The sequence below is a fragment of the Anguilla rostrata genome, chromosome 3 (assembly GCF_018555375.3).
Source record: "Anguilla rostrata isolate EN2019 chromosome 3, ASM1855537v3, whole genome shotgun sequence".
Taxonomy (NCBI): domain Eukaryota; kingdom Metazoa; phylum Chordata; class Actinopteri; order Anguilliformes; family Anguillidae; genus Anguilla; species Anguilla rostrata.
The window spans coordinates 64,157,029-64,174,076 of record NC_057935.1 but is presented as its reverse complement, the minus strand read 5'-3'; the positions used below and the strand labels follow the sequence as shown (position 1 = coordinate 64,174,076).

General features: G+C 45.3%; 1 protein-coding gene across 1 annotated transcript in view; it reads right to left on the bottom strand.

Moving 5' to 3' along the window:
- diaph2 (diaphanous-related formin 2) overlaps positions 1-17,048 on the bottom strand; it is a 446,422-nt gene that overhangs the window by 100,432 nt on the left and 328,942 nt on the right. The window contains 1 exon segment of the mRNA XM_064329326.1: positions 8,254-8,377. Within this exon segment, the coding sequence (XP_064185396.1) occupies positions 8,254-8,377 (124 nt within the window).

Genomic DNA, 17,048 nt, shown 5'->3' with positions numbered 1-17,048 from the left:
GTTGCACCCGCTGTCGGAAATGTGCTTTATAAATAAAGTTTGATTGATTGACTGATTGATTTAAAAAAAGTCTGCCACCAACAAGAAAGGTGCCAGCATCAGTGCTATCATTAGATATAAAGCCCACATACATACATAACGGGTATATATAACGGGATGGAGTGCAAAACCACAAATGGCTATCTGGGTTATGGAAGAAGGGAGCTCAGCTTGGAACAGGCAGGAAACTGGAACAGGTCCCACAGTCATGAATGTGGTTCAGCAGAGGCTTGCTAGGGCCGTAGCAGAGAGGGGTGTCCCAAATGAGATACTGGGGAAAAAAATTGTTTAAATGTTTTGGAAATGGGTTGCACGTCTATAAATGGAAAACGATAAAAGACATACATACAGTTTCTTTAAAATGCAGACATTTTGAATAATGTGACACTGATAATTTCACTCTGATCTGTTGAACATGGTCCCTCACCATCGCTGACAGCAGCGTGGGAGACCTTTAGAGCAACACATGACTGACCGAAGTGTCACCCAGAGAGGGAGGGACTCAGACTGGGGAGGGGGGGGGAGGACCTCTCTGTGTAATTAGTCAAACAGCATCTTCTGTGATGAGTCAGACACCTGGGGTCCACCTGCGGTTTTCAGCAAAACAAAACTCCGCTGGCCGCGGCGAGGCATTCCCACGCAGAGAAAGAAAATCAATTTGAGAGAGCCTCTCATTCACACGGTTTAACAAGAAGCTACGCGCTAATTTATACTACGTCGCGCAACACTTTGGACAACTTTGCTGCGCGTTGTGAATGCCGAAATTTGTTGCTGTTGCTTTTTGGCTTGTTTTCTTGTCCGCTTCTTTATTTTGTTTTGGTCAAGTGTTTGGCATCTTAGAATCCTCCTTGCAGGCCTTCACTGAAGCATAAATGCCAAACGTTGTGCGATACCTTCACTTTTGTTGCGCGACACTTTTTTGAAGATATCGAAGTATAAACAAAGTATAAATTAGCCCTGATGCCAATCTGCGGATGACACAGAGAATGAGGAGGACTGATTTACTGACCGCACTCGAATTCTTCTCCTCCTCGTCAAAGCGTCGTTTTTACTACCGCAAAGCAGCTACGCCACTGATACGCACAGAACCGCCGTCTGCGGGACCTCTAACGAATTCCTGTAATGTGGCGGTAGCGTGAAGCGTCGCGAGAACTGACAAGTTCATTTAGTACGGTTCGCACTGGCTCGTGCATACGAACGCACAAACAAACAAATGATGAAGAGAGCCTCAGTCCAGCGCTCTGGAGCAGAGCCGGAGGGACTGGCTCTTTTCTCCTCCTCAGCAAAATCAGCACTGTGGTAAATTTAAATACAACATCCGGATCTCTCCAGAGGACGCAGACACTCTTTAATAAAATAGGATTTTTCCATCTGGAACAAAAGGAGACGAACGCTGCTTGTAGAGTGACAGGAATCTGCGCATATCAGCCGAACCGCGTAAAACAGACACCCAATCAGAACACATAAACAGAAATGCCGAGGACAATGCACAGATCCAATGCTACTTCAACGTTCATAACTGTGCTGCATTTCTCATTGTTCATTAACACAGGCTAGTTGTTTTTTACATTTTTGTTTTTACCAGTTTAGAGCCCTGCGCTTTGGAACAACAGAAGATAAATAAAACATATTCTGTAAGTACCATCATTATTCTCATTTGTGGGACATAAAAAAGGGCTCAGTATGCCCACGTTCTGAAACAAATGTCAGTTTGATCAAATCAGTCTCCCAAAGCTTTCATTAGTCTCAGGAAAAAAACTCACAATCAACACAGCGGTTTGCTTATGACAATAGGCTGTGATGTGATAAATATCATTCTAATCATAAGTGGACATTAAACCACACAGGCACATAACTAAAATGCTCAGCTGATTGACTCCGCTAATGGGCTTTGGAGTGGCAGTCATTGAGATGCAGATCCTACGTCTAGCTAAGCACAGCCACAGATCTGGGACAGGCTAATCATTAGCATATGTGTAGAAATGCATAAACATATTTACATAAAACGGGGAAAAAAAAACCTCAGCACTTCAGAAACTATTTCCTAATGAACAAGACAAGAAGTTTTAACAAATACAACCCCCCCCCCCCCTCCAATAGCACGCAGAGATGGCTAGGCTGCTATTTCCCTTTCTGACATTATTATAATTATTTTAATGACAATTATTTTACCGACACTCTTTATGGAGATCAGTGCCAATAATAAATAGTTAATAAACAGTTAATTAAAATATAATGTCTCCAGAGACTTGGTGAAATAGACCTGGCCTACTGTTCCTGAACAAGGCTACTGTTCCTTAAAATGGCAATATTCTGACAAGCTAAGCCCATGATATAAATATACATCACTGATTATTTACATGCTATGTGAGACTGCCTTCAGGTGCCTGGTATGCATCAGTGTTCTCCAATACCCAATCAACATTCATTAACTAATGACAAACCCGATGCCAGAAAACAATCAGAAACTAAAGCCAGGAGAGCCGTACTAAAAGCCCATGCGTGAAAACGAGCCTGTCACAGGCCTTCGACCAAGGCAGACGTGATTTCCTGCTACGGCAATGGTCTCCCAAGGTTTCCCCGAGTGGTTGAGACGCGCCACGGCACGAGCGTAACCTGAAATACGCCGCGCTTTTCTCTGTAAAACTCATTCTCGCTCATCCGAAGGAATGGCTTCCGTTGCTTCCGTTTTTCAAGTTGTCCACTTATGCAGCCGAATTCGTTCAGCAATTCAGGTCAGGTACCGAGCCAAAGAATGCAGCAGCATTCATCCGCCCTTGCGCAGTATGAGTCCGCCAACTCCAGATTTCATTGTTTTGGGAACTCAGCGAAGCGGCGGGGGGAACTCGCGAGTCCCGCGGCCGAGCGCGTCTCGCCGAAACGGCGAAGCCTTCGCGCGCGGCGGCGGCGACTGAATTTCGCCAACGGTCATAAACCTCCCCGCGCGATCCCGCTTCGTTCCCGAGGCTCCTGACACCTTCAAAAGCCGGCGCGGACGAAACCGACGGCGGGGCGGAGGGGCCGCCGGTGGAGACAACACGTCTGGGCCGCCATCGGAGCCGCCAAAGAACGCACGCAGTGTCGAGCGCCGCAGACTCCTCCCACTCTAAACGCGGGGGGGGGGGGCCCTGGTGCCGTCGAGCCAGACGCCCTACTCATTCCTCTCGGCTTCGCGCTAATGGGCGGGAGAATTTATGTGTACAACGCGGTTTCCAAAAACCTACATATCTGTTCACTTTGCCCTCGTTTGCTTTATTACTGTAATATAAATGGAAGAAAAAGAAACTACAAGCAGAACCTTTAATAAAAGTCAGCCGTGAGCTCGATGCGTGGATTTACGGCGAGCTCTTTCTCCTTGGACTTGCGGTTCTCTATAAGTCTTGTAGCTCTTGGGAAGGCTCCTTGCCTCGCAGCGATAAAGGGCCCCGCACTTTCATTAGCGGTAATTCAAATAAGAAAACCAGGAGAGTCTGTACATTACTCCTATCAGTGGGGAGGCGTCAGTCCGGGGATATTTCAGCGCGTGTGATTGGTACTCTTCCGCAGCGGATGCCCCTCGCAAGCTGATGGATGCCGGGGCTGATGGACCTTGTAATAGCGCAGGTTTATGCAGGCCTGCCCTGGCTGGGCCCAGCTCCAGGGCACAACTGAAGAGTTACCGTGCTGGAGACTTGTGGCCCTGACGGCTCTCTGCAAACTTTTTCTGCATTGGTACACTTTTCTTTTTTTTTTTTTCCGTTTTTTCCCCAACACCATGACAAACACAGAATGACCTTAGTGGAATCATATTTCCACCAAGTTCCCCTGTTGCTTCACGGTTTCCAACAGCTCAGTGGGTGTGCAGAACTCATTTGAAGAAAACTTAAACGATAAACCTATAAATAATAATGATGAAATCATGGCTTATCATTGCATAAATGTAAGTGACGCACCACAAAATTCCGCAATACATAACTTAATCGTTAAACAGGTGTGATCACTTGTTGGCCCCTCAATGAGCTACACGGAAGGCTTCAGATGAGCACGAGATCATTTTTAATAATCATAAAACCGCCGAAGCTCCTTGCTGAAAACGTGCCGTGCGCAGCGTGCTTATCTCTGCGTGACCGGCCCTTTAAAGAATGGGAACGCCGTTCCCCCCCTCCCCAACGGGCCCAGGGGACCAGAAAGGTTACGGCAAATATCAAAGGGATGAATTATGCCGCCGAGCGGAACACGGGAAGATCTATTCGACAAGCGCCCTGATCCATCAAGGCCCGGTTAGGCCTACCCCGCGCCACCCTGACCCCTCCCGTACCCCCATCAAGCACCCTGTAAGAACCGGTCCCCCGAGGACCTGGCCCCCGAGGGGTCGAAACACTTAATCTCCCCCATCCATAGATCTTTGGAGGCATTACTAACCCCCCCCCCACCCCCCCACCATGAGTTAAAGGTCTCTGGCGGCCCGTACTTCATTTAAAAGCCTCTGTGGCGTCCCATTACTTCTGATAGGAAGAAATCACTAAACTGCTGAACAAACACCCCACTCAGTCATTTGCATACATTACAGTAATGGATAGAAGAAGGAGAAAAAAAAAATATCAATACATGCTCCGGGAGCGAAAGGCTCTCGGCTGGACTGTTTCGGTGTGGTGGGGGAGAGGACGGGGGAGCCCTATGGAGCTCATCGGTTATGGAACTCAACGCGCGGCAATGAGGAGCCATAACAAACGCGCCAAGGTCTCGGTGTGTTTATAGACGCTGTAATCGAGGCGCATAAGTATCGCCTCGCGCTCGTCGGTCGACGCCTCCTGGCCCAGATGTTTTGATCGAACCGCTCAGGCCACCGGCCACACGGCGGGTAAACAGGTAAACAGGTGATAAGTAAAGTGACAGGTAAAAACCAGTGCCATGGAAGAAAAAAAAATCGCCATGGACGACATGTACAGATTTACCGAACTGGTTTCCACACAATCTGATATGTGCTTTATTGGAAAGCCCTTTTTTTAAAGATCCCCGTGGAGCATGTTGATTTATCTCAGAACTCCACGGTGAGCTGTGCTACTTTACCTTTTGCAGGGATGAGGGACCATCAAATGTGTTACTTCAATTTGTGCTGTGTGTGTGTGTGGTTTTTTTTTTTTGGTGAAGGCATACTTTTCTCCATTCACCTCCCGTCCACAGCTGCTCTCGGAGAGCGCATCTCTATCTCTCCGGAATTCCTAGCCTCTGCGTCTTTTATAAATAAAATAATTGATATGACAAAGCCAAGCCTTCCAACTCCGGGTTCTGATGCCGACAAGGTCTTCGTCTAAGACGTGTAGTCGCAGGACCAGACGAGAAAAATAGCAAGCAACACGCCGGTAATGCAATATTCCAGGGCTGTCATTTAGACAAATCCTGTGAAGTGTGACACGGATATATCTGATGAGCCAAGAGCGAAAAACCCGATTCAAACCAAAACCTGTGACAAATCAGTTCTGTTCTTCTGGCTTCCATCGCTTTATCTCACACTGTGAATATAACTTTCTCAGGTTCCCACTGACACAGTACCTTATGGGCAAAGCAGTAAATCTGATGAGTTGGCTGCTTCAAAAAAAAAAACGTAGAAAACTAAATGTTCTGCATATGAAATCCTTTTCACACCACTATTGTTCATGCTTTCTCCCCTGAAGGTTTAGGGGAGGAAAAAAAAAACAACGAGATGAATAGAGAGTGAGCTTACGAGGAGAATTAAATTACATGCTTTTCTCTCGCCAAGATCTTAAAGATATAGAAAATATGGAGCTGCTTGAAGCCAGCGCACCTGGAAGAGAGTGTTTTGAGTGATGTCGACAGGCAAAGCAACAATATTTATCTGGCGATGTTGAAGGTGGCTCTTAGCATATTAGTATGTCACCCGATAACAGATTCTTCTCAAACCACCATTTTGATTTCTGGCAAGTGCTATCACGAGTCTGTTAGTGATCCCCAGGGGGTCAAACACAGGTCAAGTGTGGCCCACCGGGGGCTGGGTAAGTGTGTGGTGAGAGACAGTGACCCTGTATGCCCGTCTGTCTCTCTATCCCATGTTTTAATCACACTACACCGCTAGCTGTACTGAGTGTGTTTCTCCCATTGATCCAGCACACCACAAAGCTAACATCAAATGTATTTTTGGATTCCTCTGGGTCAGGAGGAATGGCTGCTCTGTCCCTAAGAGAGGACAATGACTGTCAGTTACCACCATCACGGCGCACACCAATACTTTTTTTTTGGGGGGGGGGGGGGGGAGGTGCAGCCGCTACTCATTGCTTCTATCTCTAAAAATACTGCCAAAGGTGAATCTCTGAACTGAAGGACAAAGTGGTCACACTGCTCAGTATGGATGGCCATATACTTCTGTCTTTCTTGGTCTGCGACTCTCAAATTCTTATTTAATTTAAAAATGCTTTATTGGCAGGAAATACGTTTGTAAGTATTGTAAATGAATTTAGGGCAGTACACTTGAACGTGAACACATAAATAATAAGCCTGACGCTCTGTCACTGTGTGTGTGTGTGTGTGTGTGTGTGTGTGCGCGTGTAAATGTGAAATGTGTGTCCTTTCTTGTCAATTCACAGCATCTCAAAATGCATTAGTTAGTGCATTAAAATGCACAAGTATTGTTAAAGCAAAATATACAAGAAAGAATGTAAACTATTGCTCCGTCCATCTCTGTCACTATTTCTCTATGTGTCCATCTTTCCATCTCCTTCCCTTTCTCTTTTTCTCCCTCCCTCCCTCCCTCCCTCCCTCTCTCTAGTGACAGCTCGGGGGAGGCAGGAGGCTCCAGTGCGCTTCCGGCTAAGGGCAGGCAGCTTTTACGGTTCTCTGGGGAGGGGTCCCGCCGGGTGGGGGGAGAGGCGCTACCGCAGTGTATCTGCACTTCTCCATTTCCTCTCACTCAAGTTCACATTCTCCACGGAGCGGCCCAATCAATACTCGCATTAGGATCGCCGATGTCTTCCTCCGCCTCAGTCTTTCCTTACCCCGAAACCACCCTCAGAAACTTCCTTTTTTATTCTGTTCTTCCTTCCTGTTAATTTCTAAATTCAATTTAAAGAAATTTCTCCCTGACTCACTCCAGAATGCTAATAAGACGGTAGGCTAGCACCTTTAGCGTCGCTTAAATCGCCGGACAAGCCGTCTCCACTGGAAGGAGATGAGGGAAGGCAGACAGAAAGAGCTGAACACTGTCGGAAGTGCGACAAATGAACACGTGGAATGTATCATTACTCAATAAATTAGCACAGAAGACTTAGCGCAATTAATGACTCTGACTTGCAGTTAATAACCCCACAAGCTCATTGCAGGAAAGACAGAAACGCAAGCATTCCAGCTGTTACTTTGAATAAAAATGCCATAATCACTCGGGCAAAGCATACATCAGCGTTCATGGGTGTGAATGTTAAGCCTGCTTTTTGTCTCGATGAGCACTGATGACAGAGTATATCTGTAACAAGGAAGAAAACAAAACAAAAATGAAAAAAACCCTACAATATGTGAAATGTATGGCATCAGCAACTGTCTTGAAAATCTCAGTGAGTTTAAGGAAGAGACAGAGAGAGCGATGGGAGGTGAATGAGTGAGTGAGTAAGAGAGAGAATGAGTGACCAGGCGAGTGGGAGTGAGAGCAAGAAAGAGTGAATGACTAAGAAAGAGAGCGAAAGAGAGAATGAGTGACAGAGAGAGGGAGAGTAAGTGAATGTGTGAGAAAGAGAAAGAGATAGAGAGAGACTAAAGGAAGGTTTGTGGTGGGGTTGGGGGAGAGAGTTCTGTGGAGAATCTGTGGGGGGTGAACCCCTTTGAAGGCCTCAGGTAGAAAATGCGGGAACAGAGTAAAGAGAAGCTAACAAAAGTTTTGCTTTTTTCCCCCACACACTTTTGCCAAAACAGGAAACAACTTGTCAGGTCACGTAGTAAAAGCATGAGCGCTCGCCACAGGGAAGGGTAATATGAATGCATGTATGTGTCCAAGACCAGGCCTGCCCAGTCCTGGATAGTCTTTGAACAGCAAAACCATGAGCCAAAATGGGCTGGATTGCTTCTTTTTCAGAAAAAAAAACATCTCATGTTCTTACGTGGGACCTGAAGAACACAGTGTCCTTAAAGCACCTTGCAGGCCAAAGGTGATGCCTCGACCGTCGTCCACCCTAATGCCGCCAGCAATCAGAGCGCCCATCCTAACACACCTCAAACCACAGAAAGGATATGGACATCTTTTCCACAAACTTATCTTGCTTGTCGTCGGTCTTGGGAAAGTTCTGGATGTCGGTTTCCAGCCTCTGGATCTGCCGCTCCATCGTGTCCAGACTGGCCTTCAGGATCTGAGCTGACACTGTGGAGGGGAGAGGGTGGGGATAGGGTGGAGGGGGAGAGGGTGGCAGAGAGAAACATGAAAATCAAACAACCAACCCCTGGAAGCAGTAGCGTGGACATAGCTGGAACCGCGTGCCTCAGCTTGCGCTACCTAGAGAGCTGTAACATCCCCTGCCTTTAAGCACGGGCAGCGTCAGCCCCGTTTCCCCTCTTATTACCATGGCCCAAACAACAATAATGCAGCAGAATCGCCCTCTCAGGATTTCCCGAGCAAGCTTATTTTAACCGTGGAGAGCCGGGGAGGACCGAGCAGCAACCCTGATAATGCCCGCGGATTACATGCACCAGAGTGCCATCAAATTAGGAGCCCCACTGAGGTAAATGCAAAAATAAAAATGGGGCAGACTCAGCAGACAATCAACCAGAATCAGAATTTCGCACAGCTGTGAATGCGTATCATGAATGTAACCTAATTCCATTCTAAGCGTCGTTTGGGTTTTGGTGTTACAGTACGGTGCGAGTCTCACCACAACCCTCTTGATAATTCACCGGTATTATGGTCGGTCATTTATCACAGGGAAACAAACGGCGGCTGCCCGCTACCTGCCGCGGCCGAAATTCACCTGGACATCACAGGGGGGTTAAACGCGGAAGATTCCGCCGCTGCGGATTTTGCGAGCGACACGGCCAGCCCTCCCGCCCTCACTTCTCTGGGACGGGAGCCAGCGGGTTTCGCCGCTTCATTAACCTGGCGGTAATCGGTATTTACAGAAGGCCTCGGGATCCTTTTCTCGGCCGCCATCGAGGTCGGCCCTTTCAAGTGAGGACTTCAGAAGATCTCCCGGCGTCTTTGGGGGGACCGGCTGGGGCGCGGCGCGGACGATGGCGGCGGAGGAATAGCGCTCTCCTAAAAGCTTGTTTTAGGAAGCGGGGAGAGGCGGACTGTGTACCCATGCTCCGTGAAGACGACCAAGGGTTAAGAGGGAGGCTAATGGAAACTTAGCCGAGGGACTCCCCAACGCCTGCACACCTCTAAATGTTTCTCTTTTTCACCCTTTTCCTCTGAGGACTTCAGGTGTTTTTCATCCCTTCTTAGTCTCTACCAATTCCAGACGGACTTTCCATCCTGCACCGCACCGCAAAGGTGAAATAAATGATCGTGGAGCTGGTTCTCAAATCGGCCCATCTGTTTGAAGTGGTCACACAACCAAACACAGAGCAGTTTAAATTTATAGATGGGGAAAAAGATGGGGACACAGCGGTCTCCTTGAAGCACAGAATGACTCAGTAACACCAGCAATTCGGAGTGATCTGATTTAGGTCATCCTTCACAAGAGAAGGCTGAAATACTGACAAGTTTTAGCGGTCTAAAGTGAAGCCAGTCGGCGACCGACTAAGTTCAAGAGCCTCTGAGCTTCGTTCGACTTGACTCTCGTGACACTGGTCAGAAGGAAACGGCTTGTCTTTGAGGTATCCCTGCCGTCCAGTTACAAGCTGAGCGCAAAACCGCCTTCGGCAGAAGCAGGTGCCGCGCGAGCCGCGGTTCACTGCCCTCGTTGGGAAACGACGTCAGGCGCAATGGTCCTGAAAACACGCGTAGGTTGTGAGGACCGACTGACATGATGGCAGCGCCAGGGACTCCCTCAATCACCGCCTTGTGGCTGCCCTCGCTTTCTTTCCTTTTTTTTTTCTTTTCTTTCCTTTTTTTTGGGGCGATCGGTCCCCTCAGAGGGCTTTACACGCCCACAAATCAACCCGGAGGACCCCGGACAAAGCCGAGGGTACCGAATGATGTCATTGGGGGGCTGCCGGAGCACTCTCCCCTGCCAGGGATTTATCTGCCCCCTAATGAAGTGTCTGAATCTGGGGGGGGGGGGGGGGGCTAGAGGGGGCTGGGGGTAAAATGTCAGGGGTGACAGTACTGTGGTTACTCAAACTGCCGCCACACAAACACGGCCTTTGAAACACTCATATTTTTTTGTCACTGTGATCCCTGGATGCTGGGTGGTGGTGGGGGGGGGGGGGGCAGAGGCCTAGGCGAACCCAGGCTGTAGATGGATAGATTAGACACACAAAGATGTTTCACAATGATAAAGCACTCATCATTCTTCCAGGGTGTGTGAAAAAAAAAAGAAGAAAAAAAAAAAACTCATAAGCGACGTCGCGTGTTGACAGCAATGACTGCTAATAATTGAGTTCAGTCTCTGATCTTAGCAGCTTGGGCAGCCATGACATTAAGCACCAGAGACGGGGGAACGTGCCAGGGGAGGCTGATTTACGGCAAAACTCGAAAACTTACACAATGTTTGCAGAGCTGTGCTGACGGGGGAAAAAAAAGGCATTCATTCCCGCTGTCATAAACACAGACACTGAAAAACAGAGATTTAAGAGCCAGGCTTCATCATATTCTCTTTTCCTCCCAGTGGAGTCTAAATCTAACCGTGTCCTTTCCTAAAAGCCTTACTTTTAATTATGACACCATTACCACCATGACGCCCAATTATAACCCCGGCAGAAGTAGCGCTCCATATGCCAGCAGGTTCGGATGAAAGTTGAGAGCGTCAGGTCGTGAGGGTCATGCTAGCACGTTCTTACCGGTGATATCGGCAGCGCGAGCGTTTTTTTGGGTCATCCCCTGCTTTCGAGCAATAAAAATAAACTGTCCGCCGTTCGAGCCATCACTCAAGCCAACCGGAGCGCACAGCGGGAAGCCACCGTTAAATAAAGCACCCCTCATTTTGGGCTATCATTAATAAACTTAACGAGAAAATAGCATTGTTTACAGAGGACGACCCGAGTCACATTAATATCTTTCAAATACACATTTCACATAGATCAAAAACTGAAGGGGGGGGGGGGGTGTGAGGGTGGGCAAATCCTCTTAGTTCCTACTTCATCTTTGAGTATGAGGATTTCTGGGACATGAAACTAATGAATACTGGTCACAGATAACGGTTCGCTCATTTTAATGTCATCCAGTGTACACGTCATTGCATTTAACGTTTTGTATATCACAGTGTTTTATTTTTCCTCTTTAACACCTTCACTGTATGCTGCATGGATGTCACAATCGTCATGCGTACAGCAGTGCATGAGTGTACTTTTGTCTTACTTTGAGTATTGTGTCTGAGTTTACAGTAGAGGTAGTACGCACTTCTGATGTAGGTGATACTACTAGGCGGTGAGAAGGCTCATTATCTTAATGGTGGCTTTATATGAAAAGTGACACTATTTGTTCTAATAAGAAGGTGCATCGTTATCAAGGGTGTCAATAATTTTTGTAAACAACGGCATACGTCATTTGTGTGTGGGTGTTGTGTTTGTTGTTTTTTTTTTTTGCATTCAGAATATGCTACTAGACCATTTTGCACAGCAGGGAACTATGCATGTGGCAAGAGACTTTCCTCCTGTTGCCACAGAGAGAAATACCACTTGTCCCAGGTTCTAAGTAGCTGCTGGAAGGAGAGATTTGTTTCTGAATATTTAGCAGCTGGATGGAGAGTTTCATTTCTGAATATCTAGCCGCATCAGTACACAGCGGTATTTTTTTAAAACGGTTTCAAATCATCCATGTTTAAATTGCGTTCTTGGAGATGTTAGGCGGGATATTCAGTTCAGTATGTACAGTACTGAGAGCAGCATCAAATAAAACTCACAGCCGTCTAGGGAGAGGTGCTTGCAGTAAGATGCGGAGCCCAGAAGCCAAGCTTGCAAAGTAGAGCGACATGGTGCAGAAAAGTTTTAAATATTTTTGGCACCAGGAACATCCAATATGGTGAGCGGTGTGAACATGTTTCCGATGAAAACATAAAATTAAAAATTCAAAGCAACTAGCATTTCTTGAAGAAATAGCTGTTTTTAGGTTCATAAAAGCATTAAGCATTTCAACTTTAATTTAGCTTAAAGCTTAAATATTCACTCGTAAAATAGTAAAATCATAAAATAATATTTTGCTCAAAAGGCTGCTATTGCCTGTCATAGACTCCCGTAATATAGGATAATGCCATGTCCCATTTCCTATATTTAAGTGGCCTCAATACTTTTTTAATAAGCAACAGGCCATTTCTTTACTTCTGAAAAAAAAACAAGTGTACATGGTATAACTTGTAGTTCACTGACTGCTATTAGAAGAACATTTTGAGAAAGGGGGAAAACATAGATTTTAACAATGTACTTTCTGCTGGCTTACCAAAATTTCCATTCAATAAAAATGTATTTTTTACTCCATTATGTTAGCATTATTGAAGGTCACTTACAGCCATTGCTGGAACCCCACAATCTCTTGGAGGACCAGGAGGCAAGAGAGGTTCTCAGGCCGTCAATATGAATTACAATGTAAATTCAATTTTAATAATGCAGCGTTTCATTTACACCGTTTCATGTTGTACAATAAGACTAGAGTGAGATAAACACTTCTGGGCACCAAGGGCAAGGAGTAAGCGAAGGAGGAGGTATGGGATACAAATGTGTAAAATGCTAATTGATCGGAGAGAGTTTACAAGTCATTTCAAAAGAAAATTAATACATGGAAACGTGAACCAAAATGAAAACAATTAGCAATTTGGCAGCTGATTTGAAATACTTTCTTTGTTTATAATTGTTTGCATCAGCAAGTGTTACTAATGGGGTTGAGCTGGGGATGCTCAACACCAATTTAATTACCGGAAAGGAAAAGAACCACTGAACTACCCGGAAAAGACAAATTCTTCAAATTACTCAGACCCAGCTTAACTCACAGATTTAGTGTCTGTTTTACTGTGGATGGCGTTACACGACCACTCGCCAAATAACATTTATTTTCATGGGACTGGAACCCAGGAGCCCCATTTAATTTTGGAATAGTCCCCTTTTCGTCTCGGTGAAAACTGACACGGGGGGGAGAAAAAAAAGAAAAGAAAATGCACGCATCACAAAGCCAAGCGGACGCGCAACGCAAAACACCAAATCACCCGCTCTGACGCGCACGCGTCAACGTTACAGTCAGCCGTTCTGCTCGGAAACGAAATTTATGGACGGGGGGTTCTAATATTTCAGCCTCCTCTCGCGACGCTTTCAAAGGTTACAATGAAGACAGAGAGTCGTTAGGGCCGAGGCTGTCGATTCGGTGTAAAGGATAAGGTTTTAAAGATGTCCGCACTGGCGCATACGCAATAAGAGCCAAACGGAACAGAGAAACAAAAGGAGAAGGTCATTCAATGATAGATAGAAGTATGTTTGCTTCTACCGCAGCATGCGCTCTCCACTGCAGAGAGTGCATGTGTTTGTGTTAGTGGTTCGGTTGAAAGGATTGTTCATCTAACAAATTAAAATTCTGAATAATAGCACTCTATTAATAACCTTATCTGTTCTCAACCACAATTATTTTAGATGACATAATTAAGACGTGTTTGCATGATTCAAAGCCCTGGCCAGGCACTTTACAAATTAAGACTTCATTTCTACATGGAGGGGAAAAGGTACAAAAAAAAGAAAAGAAAAAAAATTAACTGACATTACAAGGCATGCCAGCTGTCATTAGAAAGGGTTCATTAACTGGTACGTAGACTGCAGTTCACTGCATTCTTCCCTACTAAATAAGAGCAGTCCGGGAGGGAGAGTGAGAGGCAGGGAAGCCCAGTCACATCAGCTCTTTAATCAGTTGTAAAATGAGTTTCGAGCTCCAGAGACCCCGAAAAGTGAAGACTTCTCCTCCGAAGTGGGCAGAACCCACGATGGCCCCAGCTTATTAACCGCACGCCGAATTTTAATGAATCCCAACCGCTTCCCCCCCCCCCACATTTACAACATCAGGTATTTCAGGAAGACATCCTTGAAACGACATTCCTAAAAGCACGGGGAAAGAAAAAAAATAACAGATGTGGGAATCGATATGGAGCGAGAGCGAGCGCCTATTCTGATTCGAAACGGCAGTTTCAGTTGCGTGGGAATGAACGGACCCCTTTCTGAGACACCGTCAGGTGTGTAATGCCACATATAATGAATGCCACTGCTCAGACTTTAAACACGAGTACAGTATTTCTGCTAATTTACTCGCATTTCAAGATTTTCACACGAGCACCTAAACTATAATGATACCTAATCACCTTTTCCTTATTAGACCTTTTATTTCAGGGATCCTGACAGGAATAAAAAGGAGTCGGTTAAAAGACAGTCAGGCGGCGTGGTAAAAGAAAAAAAAAAGAAATATTGGACAAATACAGTTCCACACGCTCTTCTTTCAGAAAGATGCAAAGTGGCTTGCATGGAGCAAAAGTGAAATTGAGCATTTAGCAAAGCAGTCCGATAGTTTCTTGCCATGGATTAGCTGGCACTGTGGGAGGCTAAAATGCAATGGCTGAGCAGACAAAGGATCCTTTAGCTTACAGAAAAAAAGGTGGGAAATGGGCCAATTTGAGAGAATGGTGCACAGCAAATAAATAAGTAAATAAATAAATAAATAAAATGGACAAGTTCCTACTAGATTATAAACTCTTTTCACTATTCTTTGCTGTACGACTGCCATTCAATTCCAAATCATTTTTTGCTTGACGATTTTCAATATGATTTGCCATGGGGAAAAATGTGCCAATGTTTCACATGTCCATCAGCGTAAGAAAAGAAATGTACTGCACTCAATTCAGTTTAACACAAAATAAAAGATCCACGCACCCATGGTCGAAAGCATGTTCCTCACGAAGTGCTCTGGAAATATCATTATCAGTTTAAACCAGAAAACAAACAGTAAATAGTTTGCGCACTCTTCAATTAATTTCATTTGGAGGGGTGGGGGGGGGGGATTTAAATCCACACTATAAACAGAACAGAACATTATTATAATTCACCATCAATGACGTGTTAATCGGATGAAAAAGAAAAATAAATCCTTTTTACGTTCGCTCCATTTCTTCTTTTAATTTCTATTTTCCCCAAATCCCTCTCTTAGCAAAGTGTTATCATAATTAAAACCCGGCTTTTTATTTTCCGATTTTAAGGATTTATTAATCAAAACCTGAAGGTTAGAATATGCTGGCTAAACAAAGATGCTTACCCAGGGGGAATCTGTGAATCTTTAAATCTTTGCTGATGCAATTAAAAAAATCCATCATTTAAAGCAAATAAATGGACTGCTAAGAGTAATTACTGGAAAATAATAAACAAGTATTGCACCTGGCCTGATGAATATTTGTGTAATGACACTGTGCTGTGCAGCACTATTTTTATAAAGATGCTCATTAAATGAACAACTTTATGTGAACAGGCCATATTGATTTATATATTTTTTAACAGAAATACACATACACACACACACACACAGCTTACTGAATTCTCACATTTAGCTTTTAATAATTCGGTTTATTTTAAATCCCCTAACTGGAAATGGAATTGTTCATTATGTCTTTGAATCAGCGCCATGCCACCCACTCCAACGGAAGGAACATAGAAACTAAAAAAAGACGCTCCTCGAATGGAACCGGCTACAATTTCAACCGCCTGTATAACAGGTCACACAGAACTACAGGAGAGCAAGCACCACGCATCTGGGAGGTTGTGAATACCAGACAGATAATTAAACGTATGCACATGTAACCCCCTAGTGGGACGGAGTCAGTTCTGACCTGCCACATTGAATTGGTTGGGCCTGCTATATCTTGCCTATGGCAGCAGAACTGTATTTTTAGCAAGTGCCTTTACCAACTGACCTAGTAAAGAGGCATTCTTTAACTAAACATCTATCTGTTTATGAAAAGTGCTTTTGAGTAAAGCAGCAGTGTACAATAGTTATTTTTATTATTGTACTGGGAACTGCGGGCCAAAAAATACCATTTTTTAATTTTTAATTTTTCTTCAAAGTTTTTTTTCCGCCTCCTCCAGCAATTTACTCAAAGAAATCATTTGAATAATGAAAAAAGGAAGAATTGTATTGTGGAAATTTTCAAATGCCAACACACAAGGCACTTAAAATAAAAATGTTGAAGAGGTCAAGGTTTCAAATGGTAAAAATACGAAATATCAAACAGGAAACAGTTCACAGTATACAGGACTATCTCTCATAGCTGAACTGCAATTATTTACATCATTTTTGATGCGCTCATCCAAAACAGCTCACATAAAAAAAAAACTTTTTAAATTAAAAAAAAAAGATGAACAGTGGCCATGGCATGAGCTGCATATTTTATTCTTCTTGTAAGATAGCAGGAGAGAAGAAAGGAAAGAGCAACTGCCACCAAGATATTCTGTCCGCGCGCAAGCAGAATCAGCCGCCAGCCCCTCAGACCTGCTCCCTCCCACTGGAACGGTGGCAGGCCCGGCGGCGGCGAATTCTGGCTCTGTCGCGCGTCGGCCTATCGAACGCGCGGCTGGTAATTGTCGGCTGCCGCGGCCCGTCTCCGCGGTATCTCCCCGCGTCTGACAGCCGTCCGTTATCGGGCCCCGCGTCGCGCTGGAAACGAAAGTGCCGCTCCGCTCTCCCCGGCGCCCCTCAGGATCCGGTAAACGCTGTCGTCCGGGTGACACCGCCACTCCGCTCCGCTCCATACATCCCCCGCGGCTCACAGACGATACGCCAAAAACGCCCGAACCTGAATCTGGAGGTCATTACTTATTCCCGAACTAAAATCACCCGCAGTTAAATTAGAGGTGAACAAGCAAGATAAGCGCGGATAAGAGTCCCGATGGTGAACAAATCAAAAATAAATAAATAAATAAATAAA